Source organism: Podarcis pityusensis (assembly GCF_964106645.2).
Source record: "Podarcis pityusensis genome assembly, chromosome: 9".
NCBI classification, from domain to species: Eukaryota; Metazoa; Chordata; class Lepidosauria; order Squamata; family Lacertidae; genus Podarcis; species Podarcis pityusensis.
In genome coordinates this window covers 75006728-75031269 of record NC_138034.1, presented here as the reverse complement: position 1 = coordinate 75031269, position 24542 = coordinate 75006728, and the positions used below count along the sequence as shown (strand labels likewise).

The 24542-nt window shown below is 42.2% G+C and overlaps 1 protein-coding gene across 6 annotated transcripts in view; it reads right to left on the bottom strand.

Moving 5' to 3' along the window:
- The window catches only part of LOC308485334 (CD209 antigen-like protein D), a 58202-nt gene that overhangs the window by 16784 nt on the left and 16876 nt on the right, over window positions 1-24542 (bottom strand). The window contains exons 7-9 of one of the 6 annotated variants that reach the window (XM_081021083.1): window positions 16626-16777; window positions 15495-15604; window positions 13301-13673 (exon numbers count right to left, since the gene is read on the bottom strand). The exons of 4 other annotated variants lie outside the window; for them this stretch is intronic. In XM_081021083.1, coding sequence (XP_080877209.1) covers window positions 13523-13673; window positions 15495-15604; window positions 16626-16777 — 413 coding nt within the window. In that variant the 3' untranslated portion in view covers window positions 13301-13522. Of the gene's footprint in view, window positions 1-3892; window positions 3964-13300; window positions 13674-15494; window positions 15605-16625; window positions 16778-24542 lie in introns of those variants that run through there. One more of the 6 variants, XM_081021084.1, reaches the window with a different exon arrangement.

The window sequence follows — 24542 nt, the reverse complement described above, 5'->3', positions numbered from 1 at the left end:
CGGACCGAGTGAAGAAGAGAGGAGTGGTGATCTATGCAAAAGAGAGCCTGTCACCTAAATTCCTTTTTAAAGATGAACATGGAAGAATTTTGGCAATTGAGATACAACACCAAGGAGAGAAGTTTTTGATATTAGGAATTTATGCACCAAATGAGGGGAAATCAGAATTTTATAAGAAGTTGCATGAGAGTGTCCTGGACTATCTGGACTATGACAACATCATTATGATGGGAGATATGAATGGCGTGGTTTCAACCAATATGGATAAGTCTCAAAATCAAAATGTGACAAAAGATGGCAGACTACCTAAGACTTTTTTTGAACTGACTGACAATATGGACTTGATTGACATTTGGAGGATAAAGAACCCCTTGGGAAGAGAAGGAACATTCTTCTCGGAAGCCCAACTGACATGGACAAGAATCGACCAAATATGGATATCTAGAGGTCTGGCACCTAAGACCAGAAAGGTGGAAATCTGCCCAAAGACCTGCTCCGACCATAATGCGGTAAAGATGGATATGACACTATTACCAACCGGCTCCTTTAGATGGAAAATGAATGACAACTTGTTTAGAGATCAGGGAATCATTAAGAAGGCCCAAAAAGCTTTGAAGGATTATTTTGAGATAAATTTGAACACTTCGGTGGAAAAAAGAATTATCTGGGACGCAAGTAAGGCCGTGATGAGGGGGTTCTTGATACAACAGAACGCTGTAAAGAAAAGGACACAAAATGAGAAAAAAGACAAGATCTTGGAGAAAATTAAAGAACTAGAGAAGAAGTTAAGATCTAAACCGAAGTCACAGCCGATTCTGAGAGAAATTAAACTATACCAAGCACAATATTCTAAACTGATAAACCAGGAAATAGAGTGGAAAGTTAAACTAATGAAACAAAAAACATTTGAATCTGCAAATAAATGTGGGAAACTGCTAGCTTGGCAGTTGAAGAAAAGACAAAAACTAAACACAGTTACTAATTTAGAGATTGAAGGAAGAAACATTCAGAACCCCGTGGATATTAGAAAATGCTTCCAGAAATACTTTAAAAAACTATATACACAAGGGCCGCAAGATGAGGCTGAGATTAAACAATTTTTGGAAAAGAATGGACTACCAAAATTGTCACAAGAAAATAGATCAATCCTGAATTGTAAAATAACACCACAAGAGATTGAGCTTGCCATTCAGAACATGAAATTGGGCAAATCTCCAGGGCCAGATGGGCTGACCTCCAAGTACTACAAGATATTGAAGGACTATCTGATACAACCACTGATGGAGGTCAGCAATGAAATTATGGAGGGGAAGAAGGCGCCGGAATCGTGGAAAGAAGCCTTTATCACATTGATACCAAAATCGGAAGCTGAAAAGACACAACTCAAGAACTACCGTCCCATCTCCCTCTTAAATGTGGATTACAAAATATTTGCAGACATTTTAGCAAGTAGATTTAAAAAAGTTCTAAATGAAGTAATCCATAAAGATCAGGCAGGCTTTCTCCCAGGTAGACATTTGTTTGCTAACACAAGGAACATTATCGATATTTTGGAACTCTTGCAAACAGATGTCAACATAAAAGCAGTGCTAATTTTTATAGATGCGGAGAAGGCCTTTGACAACATCTCTTGGAAATTTATGAAAGGGAACTTAGAAGGGATGGGAGTGGGACGGGGTTTTGAAAATGGGATTGACGCAATTTATTCAGAACAAAAGGCCAAATTGATAGTTAACAATGTGGTTACAGAAGAGTTTAAAATTGAAAAAGGAACACGACAAGGTTGCCCTATTTCCCCATTGTTATTTATCTCAGTTCTGGAGGTGCTCTTGAATATGATTAGAGGAGACCGGTTGGTGGAAGGAATACAGGTCGGAGTGAAACAATATAAACTCAAAGCTTTTGCAGATGACCTAGTTTTGACCCTGCAGGAGCCAGAATCTAGTACGAAAAGAGCATTACAAATAATTCAAGACTTTGGTCGGGTGGCGGGATTTAAATTAAACAAGCAGAAAACTAAGGTAGTGGGAAAAAACCTGACAGATGCAGAGTCAGAACGGTTTCAGAGAGAGACAGAGTTAAATGTGGTTAAGAAAGTTAAATACCTAGGGGTAAACATAACAGCAAAAAATCTGAGTTTATTTAAGGATAACTATGAGAAATGTTGGTCAGAAATTAAGAGAGATTTAGACAGCTGGTCAAGACTGAAACTTTCCTTGTTAGGCCGAATTGCTGCTATCAAGATGAATGTATTGCCAAGGATGTTGTTTCTGTTCCAAACATTACAGATTGTGGATAAGACAGAGTGCTTTCGGAAGTGGCAGAGAGATATTTCTAAATTTGTCTGGCAGGGCAAAAAGCCCAGAATTAAGTTTAAGATACTAACAGATGCGAAAGAAAGAGGGGGCTTTGCCCTGCCAGACCTAAGGCTCTATTATGAATCAGCAGCTTTCTGCTGGTTAAAAGACTGGCTACTTCTCGAGGACACTGATGTGCTGGATTTGGAAGGTTTTAACAATGCTTTTGGTTGGCATGCATATTTATGGTATGACAAGGTTAAGATTAACAAGGTTTTCAAGAATCATATTGTCAGAAAAGCAGTGTTTAATGTCTGGACAAAATATAAAGACTTACTGGAAAATAAAACACCAAGGTGGCTTTCACCATTGGAAGCTAAGGCCCGAAAAAGACCCAACATGGAGGCCAATTGGCCAAAGTATTGGGAAATACTAGAAAAGGATGGAGATAATTGGAAACTGCAGAGTATGGAGAAAATGAGAGATAAAGTGCGAGATTGGTTACATTACGCTCAGATTAAGGAAGTTTTTAAACTTGACAAAAAGTTAGGGTTCCAGGTGGAGAAATCGAAGTTGGAAACGGAATTGTTAGAGCCTAAGACTAAGGTACTTTCAAGAATGTATAACTTGCTGTTAAAATGGAACACACAAGATGAAACGGTAAAATCAGCCATGATAAAGTGGGCACAGGACATTGGGTATAATATCATGTTTGAGGACTGGGAAAGGTTGTGGACTACTGGGTTGAATTTCACTGCTTGCAACGCTTTGAAAGAAAATGTAATGAAAATGATATATAGATGGTATATGACCCCAGTCAAACTTGCAAAAATATACCACTTGTCTGATAATAAGTGTTGGAAATGTAAAGAAAAGGAAGGAACATTCTTTCACCTCTGGTGGACCTGCCCTAAAGTGAAGGCTTTCTGGGAAATGATATATAATGAACTGAAAAAGGTATTTAAGTATACCTTCTCTAAGAAACCAGAGGCCTTTCTTCTGGGTATGGTGGGCCAAGGGGTGGTAAAGAAGGATCGAATATTCTTTATGTATGCCACAACAGCAGCAAGGATACTTCTCGCGAAGCACTGGAAAACTCAAGATCTACCCACACTGGAAGAATGGCAGATGCAACTGATGGACTATATGCAATTGGCTGAAATGACCGGCAGAATCCGAGATCTGGGAGAGGAGACGGTAGAAGAAGATTGGAAAAAATTTAAGATTTATTTGCAAAAACATTGTAAACTGTATGAATGCTAAGCAGGATGCTTGATCATAAACAATTTGGCACCATCAAAATAGATGAAGAGAAGTAGGAAGATAAGAAAATGTAAGAAAAAACAATTTTTACTTTGGACAAACAGTTGGATAAATTTAATTGATAATTAGACAGTGAGGATGGAAGTAAGGTGATAATTTGCTGGATTAAATTTTTTCAACATGGAAGGTAGGGGCGGGAGATGTGAGGAGGTCACAAGAAGATAAGAAAGTATGTTACGTTTTGTTATAATTTTGTTTGATTATTATATTGCAACTTAAAAATTTCAATAAAATATTTATTAAAAAAAAAAAAAGAGAAAAGATGGAATCCTAGATCTGGTCTCAGTTGGATGCATGTAAATCCAATTGAGTCTAGCAAGACTTTGGAGACCATGAGATGGACCTGGAAAAGAAACAGAGGGAAGCTGTTACACAGGCTCTCCAAATGTGCCACTTCATTTCCTTTTGGCAATGACCCAGCCTGACATCTGATGCTGCAGCTGAAGGAAGGAAGGAAAGAAAGAAAGAAAGAAAGAAAGAAAGAAAGAAAGAAAGAAAGAAAGAAAGAAAGAAGGCTGTTGTCTAATTCTGTTTTGAAGCCATCTGAGCTAGCAAATGGGTTTTCCAAAGACTTGTATTTTCTGTTACAGATAGATTACAGATTCTGTTACAGATTTTCTGTGTATCTGAAGAAGTGTGCTTGCACACGAAAGCTCATACCAAGAACTAACTTAGTTGGTCTTAAAGGTGCTACTGGAAGGATTTTTTTTTTATTTTGTATTTTCTGGATCATGATCTGGATCTGAATTGACAAACTGGGCCCATGAATCAGAGCAGGGCACCTGTATTGCCAGGGAATAAAACAGAATGTGATCTGCCATGTAGCTGTAGCTTTAATATAAGGGACCTGGCTGTTTGAGAAGAAGTGAAAGCAACTTCATGACTTGGCTAGCTATCAAACACCTGACTGCATGAGGGATGGATGGAGCAAAGTAACCTTACATTGACTGAACTGCACAGATAAAGAATGCAATTGAAGGCTCATGCCCACGTGTCGACTCCCAGGTCGGATCAAAGGATGGGAATGGAATTACATCATGAATTACATCTGTTGCCAGCTTGGCATGAGACCTTCAGCAGCTGGAGACAGGGAGATCTTGATACATTGTTCTATGCTCCATTCCAGAATGTGAAGAGAATGACCGTCTGCCAGTCTGAAGTGTCCCCGATAATCCTTACAGATCTCCTTTGGCTGGGGAGACATGAAGAACTAAACCTATTCTATCTGTATTATGATTATTGTGGCCTAAGATCTTTTGCATCATCATCATCATCATCATCATCATTTATTTATACCCCTCCCATCTGGCTGGGTTTCCCCAGCCACTCTGGACGGCTTTCAGCAAAAGATTAAAAATACATTAAAACATCAGCCATTATAAATTTCCCTAAACAGGGCTGCCTGCTTATAGATTATATTATTGGCTTTACAGTTTATTCCAGTTGCTGTTGGTTTTCTGTTAGACTGTATTCTACATTGCTGATCAATTTCTTTGCTAATGTTTACCAATTAATAAAAGTTTGTCTCTACCTAAGAGTCTCTGTCCAGTGGAATCCAAAGAACCTCTTGCGTGCCTTGTGGTTGCTATTGGCCAATACAGTAATACAACCGGATATACAGCACTTGTACACAGCCCTCAAATGTTCCACCACTCAGTTTCATTGGATGACCCTGAGTTCTCGTATTTAAAAGAGAAATACCACCTGTTGCTTATAAAAGCTCCTTATCATTTAGCCTCTTAGTGACTTTTGGCCCTGGAATGAGACCCTGCAAATATCAAAGCTTGTAAGGAAAGTGTTCCACCCATCAGACCTCTTTCCGTTTGGATACCTTGATGTTGTCATGGAACAATCTTTTCCCTAATTTCTTCCTAAGGGTTTTTCATCCTTCCACTGGCTACGAACCACCTCCCTTGTGATGTCAGGCATTCCAGAACTCCTCCCATTTAGGCTATACCATTTCCTGATTGGCTGCTGATCATATCCAATCAGCATTCCACATAAAGCATAAATCCAGGGAAATGTTTATTTCAGATTTATTATACTACTTATTTTTTCAAAAGTTATTAGTTTTATTTTTTTTATTTAGGCCGGGTACATACTTTACCTTCAAAGCATATCCCCCAGAAGAATCCTTACTCCTCATAAACTCTGCTAGTAATATTGGAAAGCTTCCTGTCTCAACACTTATACCAGGAAATATGGCAAAGTACATTAGTGTAAATCTTCATTTGCAAAGTTAAAGCACAAAGACAAGGAAGAGAAGCAGTGAAATTTCAACATGTTTGGTCTATATTTATTGAATGTATCATCATCAAAACATACATGCCACCAGTGCTATTTTTCCAGAAAAAAGGGTACCAGAACTGACCATGAACACTTCCCTTGCTCTCTTATGATGGTGTCCACCTGAGAGGTGTCAGAACTGAGTTCCAGTGAGTTCCAGATGCAAAAAAGCCCTGCATGCAGCTGACCTTCAACCAATGGCAACTCATCGAGAACTGTACTTGGAAAGAAAGACAGATCTGCACAAACTCTGAGCTGGACTCTGATAAGCTTCATATGCTAGAAATCCCTCATAACTACGTACCCTTGTTTCTCTTGTTGTTCGTTGTGTTTTTGTATGTTTATATGTCACTACCAATAAAATTATTGTTCAAAAATGATTTCTGTCATTCATAACCTGCCCTTCTGTATAAAGATACAAGAATCATATAACACTGGTCCTATCTCCAGTGGCTCCCAGTACATTTCTGAGCACAATTCAACATGTTGGTGCTGACCTTTAATCCTCTAAATGGCCTCAGCCCTGGATACCTGAAGGAGCATCTCCACCCCCATAGTCCAGCCTGGAGGTCCAGCTCCAAGGGTCTTCTTCTGGCTCCCTCACTGTGAGAAGTGAGGTTGCAGCGAACCAGGCAGAGGGCCTTCTTGTGGAACACCCTTCCATCAGATGTCAAGGAGATTAAGAACTACACAACTTTTAGAAGACATCTGAAGGCAGCCCTGTATCAGGAAGTTTTTAACACCAGAAGCTGAGAGACCAGTAGATTCAGAGGCTGCTCAATTGTGGGAAGAGCTGGACATTTTTGAGATAGTAGCTAGGCAACCAGGAGGGAGGGAGCCTTTAGGAGATTCTTCAGTCGAGAGTGGTGGGGAAGTCCCTCCCTCCCCTAGAACTCGGATGACTGAAAGGGTCCAGAAACAACAGAAGGCTTGTTACTTCTTATTGGAAACTACCGGAGGGAGAGGGAAACTCCCTTGCCAGCCAGTGTACTTGACATCCCCTGAAATGACCCTCTGAGTCCCTTCCAACGCTACAATCTTTTGATTCTATGAGTCTAACTATCAAGCAAGTGGTAAAGCCACATGACAGGATGGAATCCCAACAGAAGTTCTGAAAGCCGGCTTCAGATCTTCCTTCATGAAACACCTCCACGACCTCCTCTCTCAGAGTTAGGAACAAGGATCCATGGCATAATAATAATAATAATAATAATAATAATAATAATAATTTTTATTTGTTTCCCGCTCTCCCCAGCCAAAGCCAGGCTCAGAGCGGCTAACATCATATAAATAAGACAATATGCATAAAACAATATACTATATGCAAATAAATTAGAATAGAATCATAGAATAGAATCATACAATCATAGAGTTGGAAGAGACCACAAGGGCCATCGAGTCCAACCCCCTGCCAAGCAGGAAACACCATCAGAGCACTCCTGACATATGGTTGTCAAGCCTCTGCTTAAAGACCTCCAAAGAAGGAGACTCCACCACACTCCTTGGCAGCAAATTCCACTGTCAAACAGCTCTTACTGTCAGGAAGTTCTTCCTAATGTTTAGGTGGAATCTTCTTTCTTGTAGTTTGGATCCATTGCTCCGTGTCCGCTTCTCTGGAGCAGCAGAAAACAACCTTTCTCCCTCCTCTATGTGACATCCTTTTATATATTTGAACATGGCTATCATATCACCCCTTAACCTCCTCTTCTCCAGGCTAAACATGCCCAGCTCCCTTAGCCGTTCCTCATAAGGCATCGTTTCCAGGCCTTTGACCATTTTGGTTGCCCTCCTCTGGACACGTTCCAGTTTGTCAGTGTCCTTCTTGAACTGTGGTGCCCAGAACTGGACACAGTACTCGAGGTGAGGTCTGACCAGAGCAGAATACAGTGGCACTATTACTTCCCTTGATCTAGATGCTATACTCCTATTGATGCAGCCCAGAATTGCATTGGCTTTTTTAGCTGCCGCGTCACACTGTTGGCTCATGTCAAGTTTGTGGTCAACCAAGACTCCTAGATCCTTTTCACATGTACTGCTCTCAAGCCAGGTGTCACCCATCTTGTATTTGTGCCTCTCATTTTTTTTGCCCAAGTGCAATACTTTACATTTCTCCCTGTTAAAATTCATCTTGTTTGTTTTTGCCCAGTTCTCTAATCTGTCAAGGTCGTTTTGAAGTGTGATCCTGTCCTCTGGGGTGTTAGCCACCCCTCCCAACATTCAACAATCATTAAAATAATATAGAATAATATTAAATATCAGCATTTCAAAATTAAACAGAAATCCACTCAACAGTTACAATAAGTAATTTCTAAACTCCAATCAATAAAACAACAGCAAACCACAGTGCACAACATAATACAATACAAAATGGGAAGCAGAGACAGGAGGGTGGAGCAAGGCAGGTGGAAAGAGGCCTTGCCTGATGGAGTCTCTCCCCTCACAGTTCTTCCTCCAGGCACAGCTTCCTTATGAGGAGACCCAGGACCGGAGGGTGGAGCAAGGCAGGTGGAAGGAGGCCTTGCCTGATGGAGTCTCCCCTCACAGTTCTTTCTCCAGGCACAACTTCCTTATGAGGAGACCCAGGGCTGGAGGGTGGAGCAAGGCAGGTGGAAGGAGGCCTTGCCTGATGAAGTCTCTCCCTTCACAGTTCTTCCTCCAGGCACAGCTTCCTTATGAGGAGACCCAGGGCTGGAGGGTGGGGCAAGGCAGGTGGAAAGAGGCCTTGCCTGATGGAGTCTCTCCCCTCACCTAAGAGGCACAAGACACAAGTATCACACATACCACCAAGATGATATCTTTTTGTCAATAAATGTCAGGAGTGGAGAACCCTCTCCTCTCCTGGTAGCATCAAAGACAAGAAGAACAAGCAAGTTTGTTTGTCTGTTTATTATTTATTTATTTATTTTATTCAATCATTTGGTTGCAAGACAAAGAATCCAGGTCTCCACGCAAAGGAGATGTTGCCTACTCTGAAGATCACCTCTTCCATCCCCAACAACATCCTGAGTACTTACAGAAAATCCCGGGAATCACACTCCTCTGCATTCTCTGTTCCTGAATGCAGAGTGAGTGATGAGCCCTTGGAGAAGGAGGATCTCCAAACTTTCCTTTTTTAAAAAAAAAAGATATTTATTAGGGTTTTCACAATATTACAAAATGAAAAAGAAAAAAAAGAAAAAAATACAAAATAAAAATAGTTAAAAACAATTCAATCTTTCCATCACTTATCTTTCATTTGCTTGTTTCCTGGACCTCCTCATACCTCCCTTTTTTGTATTCCAGTTCAATTTATTAGTTCAGCAAATCCTTTCCCTCTTTATTTTATCCTGATCTTTTATCTTAATATATTACAGCATTAATTTTTTACCTGTTAAACATCCATTTTTTCATATTCTTTTATACCATTACAGCTAAAAACCACTTAACTTCAATCCAACATCATTCTAGCATTCATTAATTTTGCAGTTTTTCTGTAAATAGTCTTTAAATTTCCTCCAATCTTCTTCCACCGACTCTTCTCCCAGGTCTCGGATTCTGCCAGTCATTTCCGCCAATTCCATGTAGTCCATCACCTTCATCTGCCATTCTTCCAGAGTGGGTAGGTCTTGTGTCTTCCAATACTTTGCAATAAGTATTCTTGCTGCTCTTGTGGCATACATAAAGAAAGTTCTATCCTTCTTTAACACCGATTGGCCGACTATGCCCAGGAGAAAGGCCTCTGGTTCCTTCAAGAAGGTATATTTAAATACCTTTTTCAATTCATTATATATCATCTCCCAGAAAGCCTTAATCCTTGGGCACATCCACCAAAGGTGAAAGAATGTACCTTCAGTTTCTTTACATTTCCAACATTTATTATCGGGCAAATGATAGATTTTTGCAAGCTTGACTGGGGTCATGTACCACCTGTATATCATTTTCATAATATTCTCTCTTAAGCCATTGCATGCCGTAAACTTCATACCTGTGGTCCATAACTGTTCCCAGTCAGCCATCATTATGTTATGTCCAACATCTTGTGCCCATTTAATCATAGCAGATTTCACCGTTTCATCCTGAGTATTCCATTTCAACAGCAAGTTATACATCTTTGACAAAATCTTAGTTTTGGGTTCTAACAGTTCTGTTTCTAATTTTGATTTTTCCACCTGGAAGCCAATTTTCCTGTCCAATTTAAATACCTCCATTATCTGATAATAATGAAGCCAGTCTCGCACTTTGTTTTTTAATTTCTCAAAACTCTGCAGTTTAAGTCTATCTCCATCTTGTTCCAAAATTTCCCAATATTTCGGCCATTTGACCTCCATATTGAGCTTTTTCTGAGCTTTCACTTCCATCGGTGACAGCCACCTTGGGGTTTTGTTTTCCAATAAGTCCTTATATCTTATCCAAACATTAAACAATGCTTTCCTGACAATATGGTTTTTAAATGCTTTATGTGCTTTGGCCTTATCATACCACAGATATGCATGCCATCCAAATACGTTGTTAAAACATTCTAAATCCAAAATGTCTGTGTTTTCAAGAAGCAGCCATTCTTTCAACCAGCAAAAAGCTGCTGATTCATAGTAAAATTTATAGTCTGGCAGGGCAAATCCACCTCTTTCCACAAAGGAGATGTTGCCTACTCTGAAGATCACCTCTTCCATTTCCAACAATATCCTGAGTACCTACAGAAAATCCTGGGAATCACACGCCTCTGCATTCTTTGCACCTGAATGCAGAGTGAGTGATGAGCCCTTGGAGAAGGAGGATCTCCAAACTTTCCAGGGAGATCTCTGCAGTCTGCTCTCTCACTCCCCCCTCCTCCACCACTACCTTCAGCTATAATTCAGTTCTGCCTTCTTCTCCTCTTGAAACTGCTGGAGACAAGGGGGCGAACCTTCCCACTCTCCCTCCTCTTCTGAGAGGAGCCAAACAGACTGAGTGGACACTTCCGAGTCTTCCTGTTCAGTTCATTCCCCGACAATAAAGAATTAAAATATCAGTTTTCCTTGGCTGGGTATACAGGACAGATTGAAGCAACCACAACCACTTCCAGCCATCAATCATGCAAGATGTGGCAGGAGAGGTCCCCGGCTAGACTCCTGGGGTGCTAGTCCTCAACACAGACCAAGCTATTATTCACACCTTGTAAAGGTCTGTTTCAGGACAGCAGAGTCTAATTGGTTACTTAACTCAGTTGACGACCACTGTGAATTGGAGCCAACTTCAAGAGGTAGAGGCCCCAATAAAATATTTTAGGGGGCCGCCATTGCCATTCAAATGATGTGTGTGCACTGTCTTGTGATCGATTATGCAGGGGGGAGCTTACCTGCTCCACCCCCAATATTTTATTCAAGTTGGCACCCCTGCTACCATGAATGCCATGAAAGGAGTAGCACATGCTGCCAGTGCTGTGCCCACACTGGTGTGGACCCCAGTCATGCCCCCTGCCAAGTTCTGAAGAAATCAAAACAGTTCACTGTGTTTGTTGCCCAATGTTAGCTCTATATGAGAGTAAGGGCACTGGAATTTCCCAGTGATAAACCCAAAATTGTATTTGTGATTAAGCCACTTCCACCCTGCAGAGGAGGTGGGATTGCGGGCCTGACGGCCCCACCACGTGCACAGGGCTGGAGCCCTGTGCAATTGGGGGAATCCCAGGCCGCAGATAAAGAACTTGGGACAATGGAAGACCGAAGCATTTAAGGGGTATATTCGTAAGACCTTATGACTGATCACATCATACCTGACCTGGGGTTTGTTGCATTCTTCTCCTTTCAGGCATGCATTTGGATTATAGGCCACAGCATTGTCCACTGGGCTAGAAATCGTGCCATCAACTGTGGCCTGGAGAGCAGGCTGGATCTAGCCCCAAAAGTAAAAGTTCCCTGGATCTCACGGAGGGGGATGCGCTGGGCGGAATTTATGCGTGCTGTGAAAGCCAGAGCCACTTTGGAAGGTCCGCCAGATGCCCTGGTTATTCAGCTGGGATAAAATGATTTGGCCTATCAAAAAGGCGTGGACTTGGTGTGGAACATTTACAACGACTTCTATGATTTGATTGCCTCATTTCCAAATTTAACCCTAATTTGGTCATCACTGCTGGAGAGGCATGTATGGAGGGACTGTCGGTGCCCTATTGCAATAAACGAAGCTAGAAATATTTTGGAACACTCGGTGGCGCATAGAGTGGCAGCCCTGGGGGGGGGGGTCGGTGTCAGAATATGAGCTCATCGCAGCTGCAGACATCCAGCTTGTTTACACCACGTGATTTGGCTGACTGTGGGAAACAGCGGTCCAGTCAGTTCACAGGGCAGTTCACCGGAATTTGCTCAGAGTGTAATATGAGACCTTCCTCTTGTGATTGTACAGGAAGTCTTACTCTCTTGTTTGCCGATGTTTGAGGAGAGCAGACATGTTTTCTGTAATGCTGAAGAGTCAGAAATAAAACCATGTAAATAGACGTTTCTATCTCTTGTCCCTGCCGGGGGGCAGGAAAGAGTGGGTGTGCTCTTCCCACGCTGGGGAGGGTCGCCTATAGAGACCTAGCCTGTGTTTGCTGGGGAATTCAGCCAGGGAGGTCACCGGAGATCAAGCCGGGTGCCTGGGAGAGTTGCCAGCTTCTCCCGATAGAGGTTTGATCCCAACAGTCGGGTCATTGACCACCCCAATATCCAGTTCAGCAAAGTGGCCTTCTACCAAGAGGATGGCGTCCATCTTTCCGATGCGGGAAATGATGTTTGGTTGGCTGATATAACTTCTGGGATTAGGAATTGGTTGCAGGTCTGAGGGTACTGGCCGCGAGCTTCTGCTCGAGTGGCGGTTAGGCATTAGTATGGGTATTGTTTTGTAGATGGAAGAGGGGAGGAAGCGCCATCACCTGCCCCACATATTGAAGGGTAGTCCAATAAAGGATTCCGGGGGGCGTGGCCCTGTCTGAAGACTATGGAGGTGAGGGCCTAAGGCACACCCCCGAGCGGTGACCCCGGGGGAGTTCCCAGTTGATGTACATCAGCAGGACTCCCCCTACCAGTGGTTAACCCTTCCTGGACTTCAAGCGGACGGGCTGAAGCCGGATATAGTCAGATAGGACCAATGCCTAAGCCAATACCATTCATCACCTGTAACCAATAAAGTTGTGGCCTTATTTAGACCATGAACCTTAATAATTGTGTCATGTGTCTTTATTTCCACTGGGGGGGTGGGAACTCACCACGCAAGTCTGCTAGAAGGGGACATCAGGCCTGGGTGGCTCCCATTCTCATTGCCTAGAGTGCATAGTTGTCCTTATGTGCCTTGTAAGGTAGTGGCAATGGAGATCAGAAGGGGCAATGGGGCATCAAACACAGAGAGTAAGGAAACAAATATTGGTATGCATTGCAAATAAATACATTAAACAGAAAACAGGCTATAACTGGACCCTTCCATTCTTTATTTTTGTAGACATCTACATCTGAGCTTGCAGAATAAGGTCTTTTCAAGGTGTTTTTGAGGGCTGATGCCAAAGAGTCCCATAATCTAGATGGCAGAGTGTGGATTGTGCATTAAAACAGCGGGGTGGGGTGATCTCTTGATTTTGTTTTTGTGTAGTGATCATGAGATCCAGTTTCGTTCATCTTGAAAGTGTCTTCTTAGAGCCAAGCATCATCAGGCACCTTTTTACAAATGTACCCTATGCGTTCCTCACATTTTAATGCCATCCAGCAATTCAAACCGCAATCAAGGCCTATTGCAGCACAGTGGTTTTGGTGTGGGTGTTTAGGCTCACCTGTTCTCCAGTACCTGAAAAGAAAAGAGCAGCACTGATCAATCAAGATTGGATGTCTACTTCCTCACGTGCTCCCTGTGCCTTCTACCATTAAAAAGATGTCCAGCTCTTTCTCTCTTAACATCCACCCACAATTGGAATGGATTTTTCTCCCTAGATTTTAGAATTCTAACCATGTAAGGAAAACAACAACAACAACAACTGTGGGTCAAGATTGTCTCTTTTCTTTTCTCATAGGAAACTAGAAAAAAGTGAAGGTGTCACCTTTGGAGGCTCTTTGGTACACACAAGAACTTTCAGTGAATTTAGTTTGGGCAGTATCCAATGCAGTACTTCTGCTATTGCCAGGATTTCCATTTCTGCAACGGAACTGGCCCTCTCTCCTTTCCATATGCACCCACATCCTCCTCAGATCTGCTCTGGACAGTTGTGGGTGTTGAGAGATCCTTACTCTCAAGTAGCAGAGTTAGCACAGTAGTGATTCTTCTGAGCATCTTAAAGCCATGTTAGATTTGCATCCACCTTCATCCACCTCATCTCACATCCATCACCCACCCCATGAATGAGGAGAGCAATGACACTATACAGGAAAAAAATGGCTATGTCCTCAGATGAATTACAAAATATAATCTATAACCACAAAGCCATTATAGGGTTGATTGAAATGATATGATATCTCTCACATATATATCTTATCTAAATCTAACATGATAGTTCTAAGTTTAGTCAATTTTCTATAGTTGACAAAGGTATCACCCTAGCCTCACTCTTATTGTCACTTGCATTCTCCAGTGTCCATTGTATACTGAATCAAGTCCCACTACACAGCACTAAAATTCTGTGATAAATGTATTCTATAACTCCCTCATTTTTAGCTCTCTGTGAATCTATTAAATTGATATTACTAGTAATGGTGTAGTAGGTGGTTGCTGTTTTTATACTCCCATTAGATGTTTGGGTGAGATCTGTCCTTTGATCAAGTCTAAGATCACATACAGTAGTGGCTCCCAATTGGTGGTCCACGGACCACCCACCCAGGGGCTCCATGGTGTCATTCACATAACAAAAACTGCCACGGAGATATCAAAATGTTCAAAGGTAGGGTGGCCCATGGTGTGGCTTTTGAAAAACAAGGGGTCTGCAGTACTTAGCTAACTGGGACCCGCTGGCATACAGGGTTTAATTTCCCAGCTAGTATTATACAAGCCCACGGCCAGTTTGTAAAGTTTACTCAATACCTTTGCCAAAAAGGATTAGTGGTTGGTATTGGGTGCATCAATAGAGATGAATGTCAATGGATTTTGTTCCAGGAGACATTGCACAAATTGAAAGTGACCCTCTGTTAATCTGGACTTGGAAATAAGTACCAGACCAGCTTGCTGTTCTACTACCTAGCTGTGGATGAGTAAGATCTTACTCTGACCTTGTACATCCATCCACACAAGCTGAAAAGTGTTGTTAGATACTTAAAGGGAACCATGAAGTGTCTTAAACTGCCAGCTGACAGTGTTGCTCGGCTTTAGGTTCCTGCAAGTCCTTTTGAAGCTAAACTTAGGAGCACAAACCATTTAAAAGCCTGCCTTCAGCCTCTCCCGAATCACCACATTCATTAGGTTAGAGAAGCAGAAAGAGTAGCCTTCCTGCCTCTCCAACCTAGTGAGAAGCAGCAGCCGCTCATCTGGGCAATGATGTGGAGAAGTACATATGTAGGTCTTTGGTAGTAGAGAAAATTGCATGGCAAAATATATTTGGAAAGGGAAAAGATCAATTGTGTAAACAGAATCTGCAACTTTTTGGAATGCATGCCATTAACAAATGTTTCTGCAGAAACTTACGTGACTTTAGCCTCTATTCCTGACAGCCATCTCCATTTATTTGCCTTGTCTTTAAAGACTCCAAACCAATAAAACTTCTTACGCTTTTGTACTTGCCTGTTTATAAAATACTAGGGTAGGGGTGTTGAGAAAGAACAAATAAAATCTTTTAAGACAATGTCCCTTTCTCTGGGAGACTATATAGCCCTTTACAGAAATTCAACAGGCATAAAGCAAACACATTTTAAAAGCAGTGATCAAAACTATACTATACATTGTATTCCCATCACTAATAATATTTTCGTACAGTGGATGTGGTATTGTCCTCCTGATCAAAATTATGATGCTGATGGTGATGATGATGATGATGAATGACGAAGATGATGGTGATGGAATCAAGGAAGCATCCCAAAGAGGAAATATTGTAGTGAAGGGGAACTTCACCTGCCCTCACCGAGACTGGCTACATATGTCCAGTCATGACACAGAGTTATAATTTCCAGATACTGTAAATGACTGTGCCAGAGAACAGTTGGTCTTGGAACCACCTAGCAGGACAATGACCTGTGTGTCAAATACTCCAATTTCTGCATCCATGTTTGATGGTTGGTTCCAGAGACACTGGAATCAGTCCGTTGTGGTATGCTTGATGGCATGATGATGGGATCTCACCCATGTCTGTGCCTTGCAGCACCCCAGTAGCCCCTGTGCCAGAGCTAACGCGCTGGGAAAAGGATATAACTTGCAAGCTCCTCTAGAGTCATCTCCATGATACTCTCCTGCCAGAAGGTTAGCATGGTGAGGGTAGCCTCCCCCCCCCCCAACAACTGAATACATCGCAAAGAACAGAGGAAGAATTTACAGAGAATCCAAGTGATAGATGCCTCTGAAGTATCTACTCCTCCTCCTCCTTGAAGATCTCTATCCTGACTGCCAGCTTCTTTCTATTAGAGCTCAGCAGCTCCAAGAAACCTTACTTAGTCCCAGATGGTAGCAGCTCTCCCTGCCCCTCCCACCCCTTGGCTTGACTCATGGAATTGCTGTCTTGGCTGCATACAGGTACATGTAACCTTCCTAAATGGATAGTGATGATAGGAGCCCTTTGGCTCAGGAAGATCCCCTACCTTTTCAATACTCGGCTTTGATGCTCACCTGTTCTTGATATGTTTCCATAGAAAGGAGCTTGGCACCTTCATTCTCACATTTTTTTTTTGAATTGGCCCATGAATCGTGGTCATGAGAAAAGAAATAGAAAGTCCTTTGATATATAATCCAACCGTCATTCAAGTTTCCAATAAGGAGGTCTTTGAGTCAAGCCAGATATGGAGGAAGAAGAGAAAAAGAAAACAAGATAGGGAATTTAATGGGAACCACCTTATATGTCTGTGCAGATTTCAGTTGTTTTTGTTAAGTTCATTTCTCTCGCCACATGATAACATATATTCATCTAGGAAGCTCAGAAATCTTAAAACAAGAAAAACATTAACTCTTCAACCCATGTTGATGGTGCAGTAAATACCTGGGTGGGCATAGCTGGAAGAGGGAGCACAGCCAAGAACCTCACCTACTTGTTTCCACCTGGATACTCAGGGCAGAATCAGGGCAGACTTGAAGGTTGGGAAGGGGGAGTAGCTGTGGTTTATCAAAATTCTCTTTCTCTCTACAAGCTCTCTGTTCAGTTGCAGAGGGGGCAGGAATCTAGTGTGTGTGTTGCTGGCATTGGGCAACTGGGACAGATGAGGGATTCTGCTGGTTTACCACCTGGTTTGCTGCCAAGCAGTCTCCCTCCCTGAGCTGACAGGATGGATCCAGTGGGCTTCCAAATCCAGTGGGCTTCCAAATGGCTCTGGGGGATTTTCCAGCTGATCTGACAGGTGCTCCTGCTGAGCTTTGGCTGATCTCTGGAACAACCGTATAAGAACAACAACAACAACAACAACAACAACAACAACAACAACAACAACAACAACATGCTGCCCATCTGACTGGGTTTCCCCCAACCACTCTGGGCTACTTCCAAAAAATTAAAACACAATTGAACACCAACCATTTAAAACTTCCCTGAACAGGGCTGATGAGACAAGGTTCAAGAATGTGGACAAGGTCCTTGGATCAGTCAGGACAACCACTTGCACACTGGACCCTGCCCCTTGTGGCTGATACAAACTAGTAGGGAAGGGACAGCTGGCTGGACTAGAAAGGTTATTAATGCCTCTTTATAAGAGGGGCTGGTCCCAACCTGCTTGAAGGCAGGAGTGGTAAAACCACTCCTTAAGAAATCTTCCCTGTGCTCAGAAAATCTAAGTAACTGCCTGCCGGTTGCTAATCTCCCCTTCCTGTGCAAGGTTCTTGAGTGGGTGGTTATGGACCAGATCCAGGTGCTCTTGGAGAAAACTGATTTTCTAGATCCTTGTCAATCAGGATTTAGACCTGGTTTTGGAACAATGTCTTTAAAAGCAATCATATTTCCAAAGGTCAAAGAGAAAGAGGGAAATGGCATTATACGACTCTCACAAAATTTGTGCTTTGGTGCTGAACATCTTTACCTTGCTTTTTATGTACAATTGACGTAATATGCGTGTAAGAGGTGTGTGCTGCCAAGCCGGCATAGATAAAAACTCCAGGCTCGCTGCCAGTTACAATCTCTTTGATTTATTTACAAAGTTCAAAGAAACATCTTCAGTGTTTCAGAGCATGTCCGACCCTGTCGGCAAAGATGCCGTGTCTGGTTTCTTTTTACTTTTTCTTGCCCAACATGCAAGTCAGCGGAAACTACGCCTCTGATTTCCTCTGTTTACAGAATGACTAGTTCCGGGCTCATCCTCCCCCCTCCCTGCCTCCTCTTCGCTGTCAGACAACAGACTACTAATAATCTCTTTCGGCTCTCTATAAGTGCTGGTCTCGATGGACTGACTTCTAGATATTACAGAACTTTGAAAGAATGGTTAATACAACCTTTAAAGGAAGTCTGTAATGAAATATTGGAAGGGAAAAGGGCACCCGAGTCGTGGAAGGAAGCATACATTACACTTATACCAAAATCAGAGTCTGAAAAGACGCAACTTAAGAACTACCGTTCCATATCACTGCTTAACGTGGATTATAAAATTTTTGCAGACATTTTGGCTAAAAGTTTAAAAAAGGTGTTAGCAGAAGAAATTCATAAAGACCAAGCGGGTTTTCTCCTGGGCAGACATTTGTCTGATAATACGAGGAATATAATTAACATTTTAGAAAAGTTACAAGTGAAGATTAATACTAAAGCAGTTCTGATTTTTGTGGGCGCGGAGAAAGCCTTTGACAATATTTCTTGGAGTTTTATGAAGAAGAATCTATTGGGGATGGGGGTTGGTAAAGGTTTTGGAAATGGTATAGGTGCAATCTACTCAGAACAAAAGGCTAAATTAATTGTGAATAATGTAGTGACGGAAGAATTTAAGATTGAGAAAGGAACACGACAAGGTTGCCCAATCTCTCCATTGCTTTTTATATCGGTCCTGGAGGTTTTATTAAATATGATTAGAAGGGTCCAATTGGTAAAAGGTATCCAATTGGGAACCAAACAGTATAAGTTGAAAGCATTTGCCGATGATTTGGTATTGACTTTACAGGAGCCAGAATCAAGCACTAAAAGAGTATTAGAATTGATTCAAGAATTTGGTCAGGTAGCAGGTTTTAAGTTGAATAAGACGAAAACTAAAGTTTTAGAGAAAAATCTAAATGAGATTGAGAGAGACAAGTTCCAGAAGGAGACAGGATTGACATTGGTTAAGAAAGTGAAATATTTAGGGGTAAATATGGCTGCTAAGAATGTGAATCTATTTAAGGATAACTATGAAAAATGTTGGACGGAAGTGAAAAAGGATTTAGAAATATGGTCAGATTTGAAGCTATCATTGCTAGGTCGAATTGCTGTGATTAAAATGAATGTATTGCCAAGAATATTATTTTTGTTTCAAACATTGCAAATTTTGGACAAGATGGACTGTTTCAAGAAGTGGCAGAGAGATATCTTTAGATTTGTCTGGCAGGGCAAGAAGCCTCGTATAAAATTTAAAATATTAACAGATGTTAAAGAAAGAGGTGGATTTGCCCTGCCAGACCTCAAACTTTATTATGAATCAGCCGCATTTTGTTGGCTGAGAGAATGGATGCTTCTTGAAAATACGGATGTGTTGGATTTGGAAGGTTTCAATAATGTATTTGGTTGGCATGCATATTTGTGGTATGACAAGGTTAAAGCACATAAAGCGTTTAAAAACCATATTGTTAGAAAAGCACTGTTTAATGTTTGGGTAAGATATAAGGATTTGCTAGAAAGCAAAACCCCAAGATGGCTGTCACCAATGGAAGCAAAGGCTCAGAAAAAACTCAATATGGAGGCCAAATGGCCGAAGTATTGTGAAATTTTGGAACAAGAGGGAGATAGATTAAAATTGCAGAGTTTTGAAAAATAAAGTGCGAGATTGGCTCCCACAATTTCGGAGGGCCCTTGAAGCATGCTCTTAAATACTACATGGAATGCAGCGATGAATACGGAAAAGGGTCTGATCTGATGAGAAGGGCTAAAAACACTACTAAGTTGGAGTTATCACGAGCAAGTGACTACAGCCACAAATATGAAGAAAAGCCGCGGAAGGGCCATGGAAGTGACCTGAGGGCCTCGGACATAAGGTCACCGGGTTAGATTGAGGAATAAGGACTGACAAATCCCGGAACCAGGAGGAAGGGACGTTGGATAAAGATTGGACTTGTTTATATGCTTTTTTCTCTTTTTTTTAACTAATAGAATGCTTTATAAAGTTGATGAATGATAGAATGATAGAAAAATGAATGATAGAAAAATGTTGGAAGAAATTACCTGGCTTTAGTAAAGATGCATAAAGAATTATGAAAGAACATTATGAACACAAGAAGTTGGTAAAGTTAAGACTTAAATTTTAAACTTTAAGGTTTATTTTATTATAGAAAGATAGGATTAAATTAGTTGAGAATTTCTTTTATGTTTTATTTTTTTTGAAATATGGAAAGGAAAGGATTTGCTGGGATAATTAATAACTAGAATACAAAGGAAGGGAGGAGGAGGAGGTCTAAGAAAGAAGGTAATGACAGTTAAGGATCTGAAAATAATGAATTTGTTCTGTTTTCTCATATATATTTTTTATTTTTTGTATTATTTTTTTGTGTAAGCTTTTGTATTTTTTACTTTTTGTTTTTGTGTAAGCTTTGTATTTTTTGAAATTTCAATAAACATCATTAAAAAAAAAGAGAGATGTATAATGTGGATAAAAAAATAGGCTTCCAAGTGGAAAAATCAAAATTGGAAACAGAATTGTTAGACTCTAAAGTTAAGAATTTGTCAAGAATGTATAACCTGCTGTTGAAATGGAATACTCAAGATGAAACGGTGAAATCTGTTATGATTAAATGGGCACAAGATGTGGGACATAACATTATGATGGCTGACGGGGAACAGTTATGGACCACAGGTATGAAGTTTACGGCATGTAATGCCTTAAAAGAGAACTAAATGAAAATGATTTATAGGTGGTACATAACACCAGTCAAGCTTGCAAAAATCTATCATTTGCCTGATAATAAATGTTGGAAATGTAAGGAGACTGAAGGTACTTTCTTTCAACTTTGGTGGACATGCCCAAAGATTAAGGCTTTCTGGGAAATGATCTATAACGAAATGAAAAAAGGTATTTAAATATACCTTCTTGAAGAAACCAGAGGCCTTTCTCCTGGGCATGGTCAGCCAATTGGTGTCAAAGAAGGATAGAAATTTTTTTATGTATGCTACGACAGCAGCAAGAATTCTCATTGCAAAGTACTGGAAGACACAAGATCTACCTACCCGGGAAGAATGGCAGATGATGCTGATGGACTACATGGAGTTGGCGGAAATGACGGGCAGAATCCGAGACCAGGGAGAAGAGTCGGTGGAAGAAGATTGGAAAAAATTTAAAGTATACTTACAGAAACATTGTAAAATTAATGAGTGTTAGAAGGATGCTGGAAAGAAGCTATATGACTTTAGCAGAAATGTTATAAAGAATTAAGTATGAATAGATTGACAATGGGTAAAGGTGCAAAAATTAAGGTTAAATTGCGTTAAGATAAATTATGGAACTAAATTTGAGAAAGAGGGAAAGGATTTGCTGGAATAATTAATTGAACTAGAATACAAAAAAAGGAGGTGTGAGGAAGTCGAGGAAATAAGCAAATGAAAGATAAGGATATGAAAATACGGGGGTTTTGTTTGTTTGTTTGTTTTTCTTCTATTTTTTTAAAGGTTTGTGTTTTTTAAATGTTTCTGTTTTTTCTTTTTTAATGTTTTGATGTACTGTTGTTGTTTTGTTTTATTGTATTTTCTTTTGTTTTTGAGGTTTTGTAACTGTTCACTGCTTGCTGTTCTTTTTTTTGTAATTTTTAAACTCTAATAAATATCTTTTTAATATATATATATATATAAGTGCTGGTCTCTCCCGTTAGCTCTTTCCCCGTTTGCCTCTCCATGACATCCACCCCCTCCCACTCAGGAGACCCGACTGTAACCATATCTCTTTCCTCTGGGGTGGTAGGGGAGAAGCCAGCAAAACTACCCTCTTCCTCAACCGTCTTTTCGAACACCCCCCTCCAACCCCCAATTCCTGGTGTTCCCCAGTCTACGCCTTCATCTTCTTCTTCCTCCTCATCCGATGCTGGGAAACCTTCGAATTCCTCTTCGTCCTCTGTTGTTTCGAACACCTGTTGAAAGAACCTACCCCTGGTTTTGGGTTTGTCAGGGGGAAAACTGTGGAACCCCTCCACCAGGCCCTTGTCGGTGATACTGTCTTCCGGGACCCAGGTATTCTCTGATGTCGGGGCCCCTTCCCACGCCACCAAATATTCCAAATTCCCCCCTCTCCAACTAGAGTCCAGTATTTCTGTTACCTCGTTGCACTGCTCCCTTTCCTCCATTTCGGGTGGTTGGCTTTCCCCTTCCCCACTACCCTGCCTCCTTCCCCCCTCCCTGTAGGGGAAGAGCAGTGACCTGTGGAACACCGGATGGATTCTCATGCTCTCTGGCAACCTAAGCTTAAACGCCACCGGATTTATTTGTTGGATAACCTCAAAAGGCCCTACCTTCCTGGGCTTGAGCTTTTTGCAGCCCCCTCTCCAAGGCAACCCTTGCGTGGACAACCACACCTTGTCCCCAACCCTGATGACCTCCCCTGGCCGCCGATGTTTGTTGGCTTCCTTCTTGTATAACTCCTTAGCCCGTTCCAAATTCAACTGCAGCTGTCTGTGGATCGCTTCCATCTCCTCCACAAACTGTTCGGCTGCGGGAACACTCCACAACTCCTCCCCCTTTCTGGGGAAAGCCCTGGGATGACGCCCGTGATTGGCAAAGAACGGAGTCATCCCAGTGGATACATTCTCCGCGTTAATGTAAGCAAACTCTGCCAGGGCTAGTTTGTCCACCCAATCGTTCTGTTTTTGACTTACATAACACCGCAAATACTGTTGTAAAACAGCATTCGCCCTCTCCGCTTGCCCATTGGTCTCGGGGTGCCTAGCTGTAGTGAAACTCACTTCCACCTGGAGCAACCCCATGAGTTTGCGCCAAAAACATGAGGTGAATTGAGCCCACCGGTCCGAAACCACCCGTGCAGGTTTCCCATGTAACCTAAACACATGCTCTACGAACAGCTTGGCTGTTTATTCTGCCGTCACGCGTGCGAACAGGGCACGAAGTGGCACATTTTGGCCAGGAGATCCACCACCACCATGATAGTGGTCTTACCCTTACATCTGGGCAGATCAGTGATAAAATCCACCCCTACCACCTCCCACGGCTTTCCGGGTGTCAGCAACAGTTCCAGCAACCCCGCTGGTGCCGCCCTTTCCCCTTTGGCCCTCTGGCATGTGTCGCACATATTCCTTTACATCCTCTCTCACCCTTGGCCACCAAAATTCCCGTGTGGCCAGTAGCATGGTCTTATGGTGTCCAAAATGCCCTGCCGTGCAGCTGTCGTGGAGTTGCTTGAGAATTCTGCCCCAAATGTTTTCTCCTGGAACGTACAAGGCCCCCCTATGGTACAGAAGCCCCCCTTTCACTTCAAAACCCCCCTCGGCACCCCCTTTTTCTCTTAACTCCCCCATCTTTTGTCTGGCAAAGTCATCGTCTCTGAGCAGTTGCATTAGTTAGTCGTCCTTGACTAAAGTCTCCCCACACATCCATTTGCTCTCGGGGAACATCAGTCTTGCCACCGGAGGTCCTTCCTCATCATATACTTGGGTTTCCGGGAGAGCGCATCAGCCCTCGCATTCTGCTCTCCCGGCACATATTGGATCTTAAAGTTGAAGTTGGCAAAGAACTCTGCCCATCTTATCTGTCTCTGGCACAACACCCAAATTGTGGTCAGTGCACACCAAAATTTGGTGCTTTGCCCCAATCAGGAAGTGCCTCCATTGTTTGAAAGCAGCGACGATCGAAAGCAATTCCTTATCATAGATGGTGTAGTTCTGCTCCGATTTGTTCAGTTTCCGCAAAAAAAGCACACGGCCGCCACTCCCCCTTTCGATCTGGCTGCAGCAGCACCGCCCCTATCGCCCGATCCGACGCATCTGTCTCCACCAGTAGTGGTTGAGCAGGGTCGACGAGGATCAGTTGCTCCTCCAAAGCGAAAGCCCTCTTAAGCTTCTCAAACCCCTCTTGGGCCGCCTGTGTCCACTGAAACCTCTTCTTGACACTGAGACAGTCCGTTATGGGCGCCGTCAGTTTTTGCGAAATCTTTGATGAATTTCCTGTAGAAATTGCTGAAACCCAGGAAACGCTGAACACCTTTCCTGGTCTTGGGGCTCTCCCATTCCACCACCGCCTTCACTTTCTCCGGATCCATGGCCAAACCCTGCTCCGACAGCCAGTACTCCAGGAATTCGACTTCCTTTGCGTGGAACTGACATTTCTCCAGCTTGACCCACAAGCGATGCTCCTTAAGTTTGCTCAGGACCTGACGTAAGTCCTTCACGTGCTGTTTCTCGTCTTCGGAGTACACGAGCAAGTAGTCCAAAAAGCAA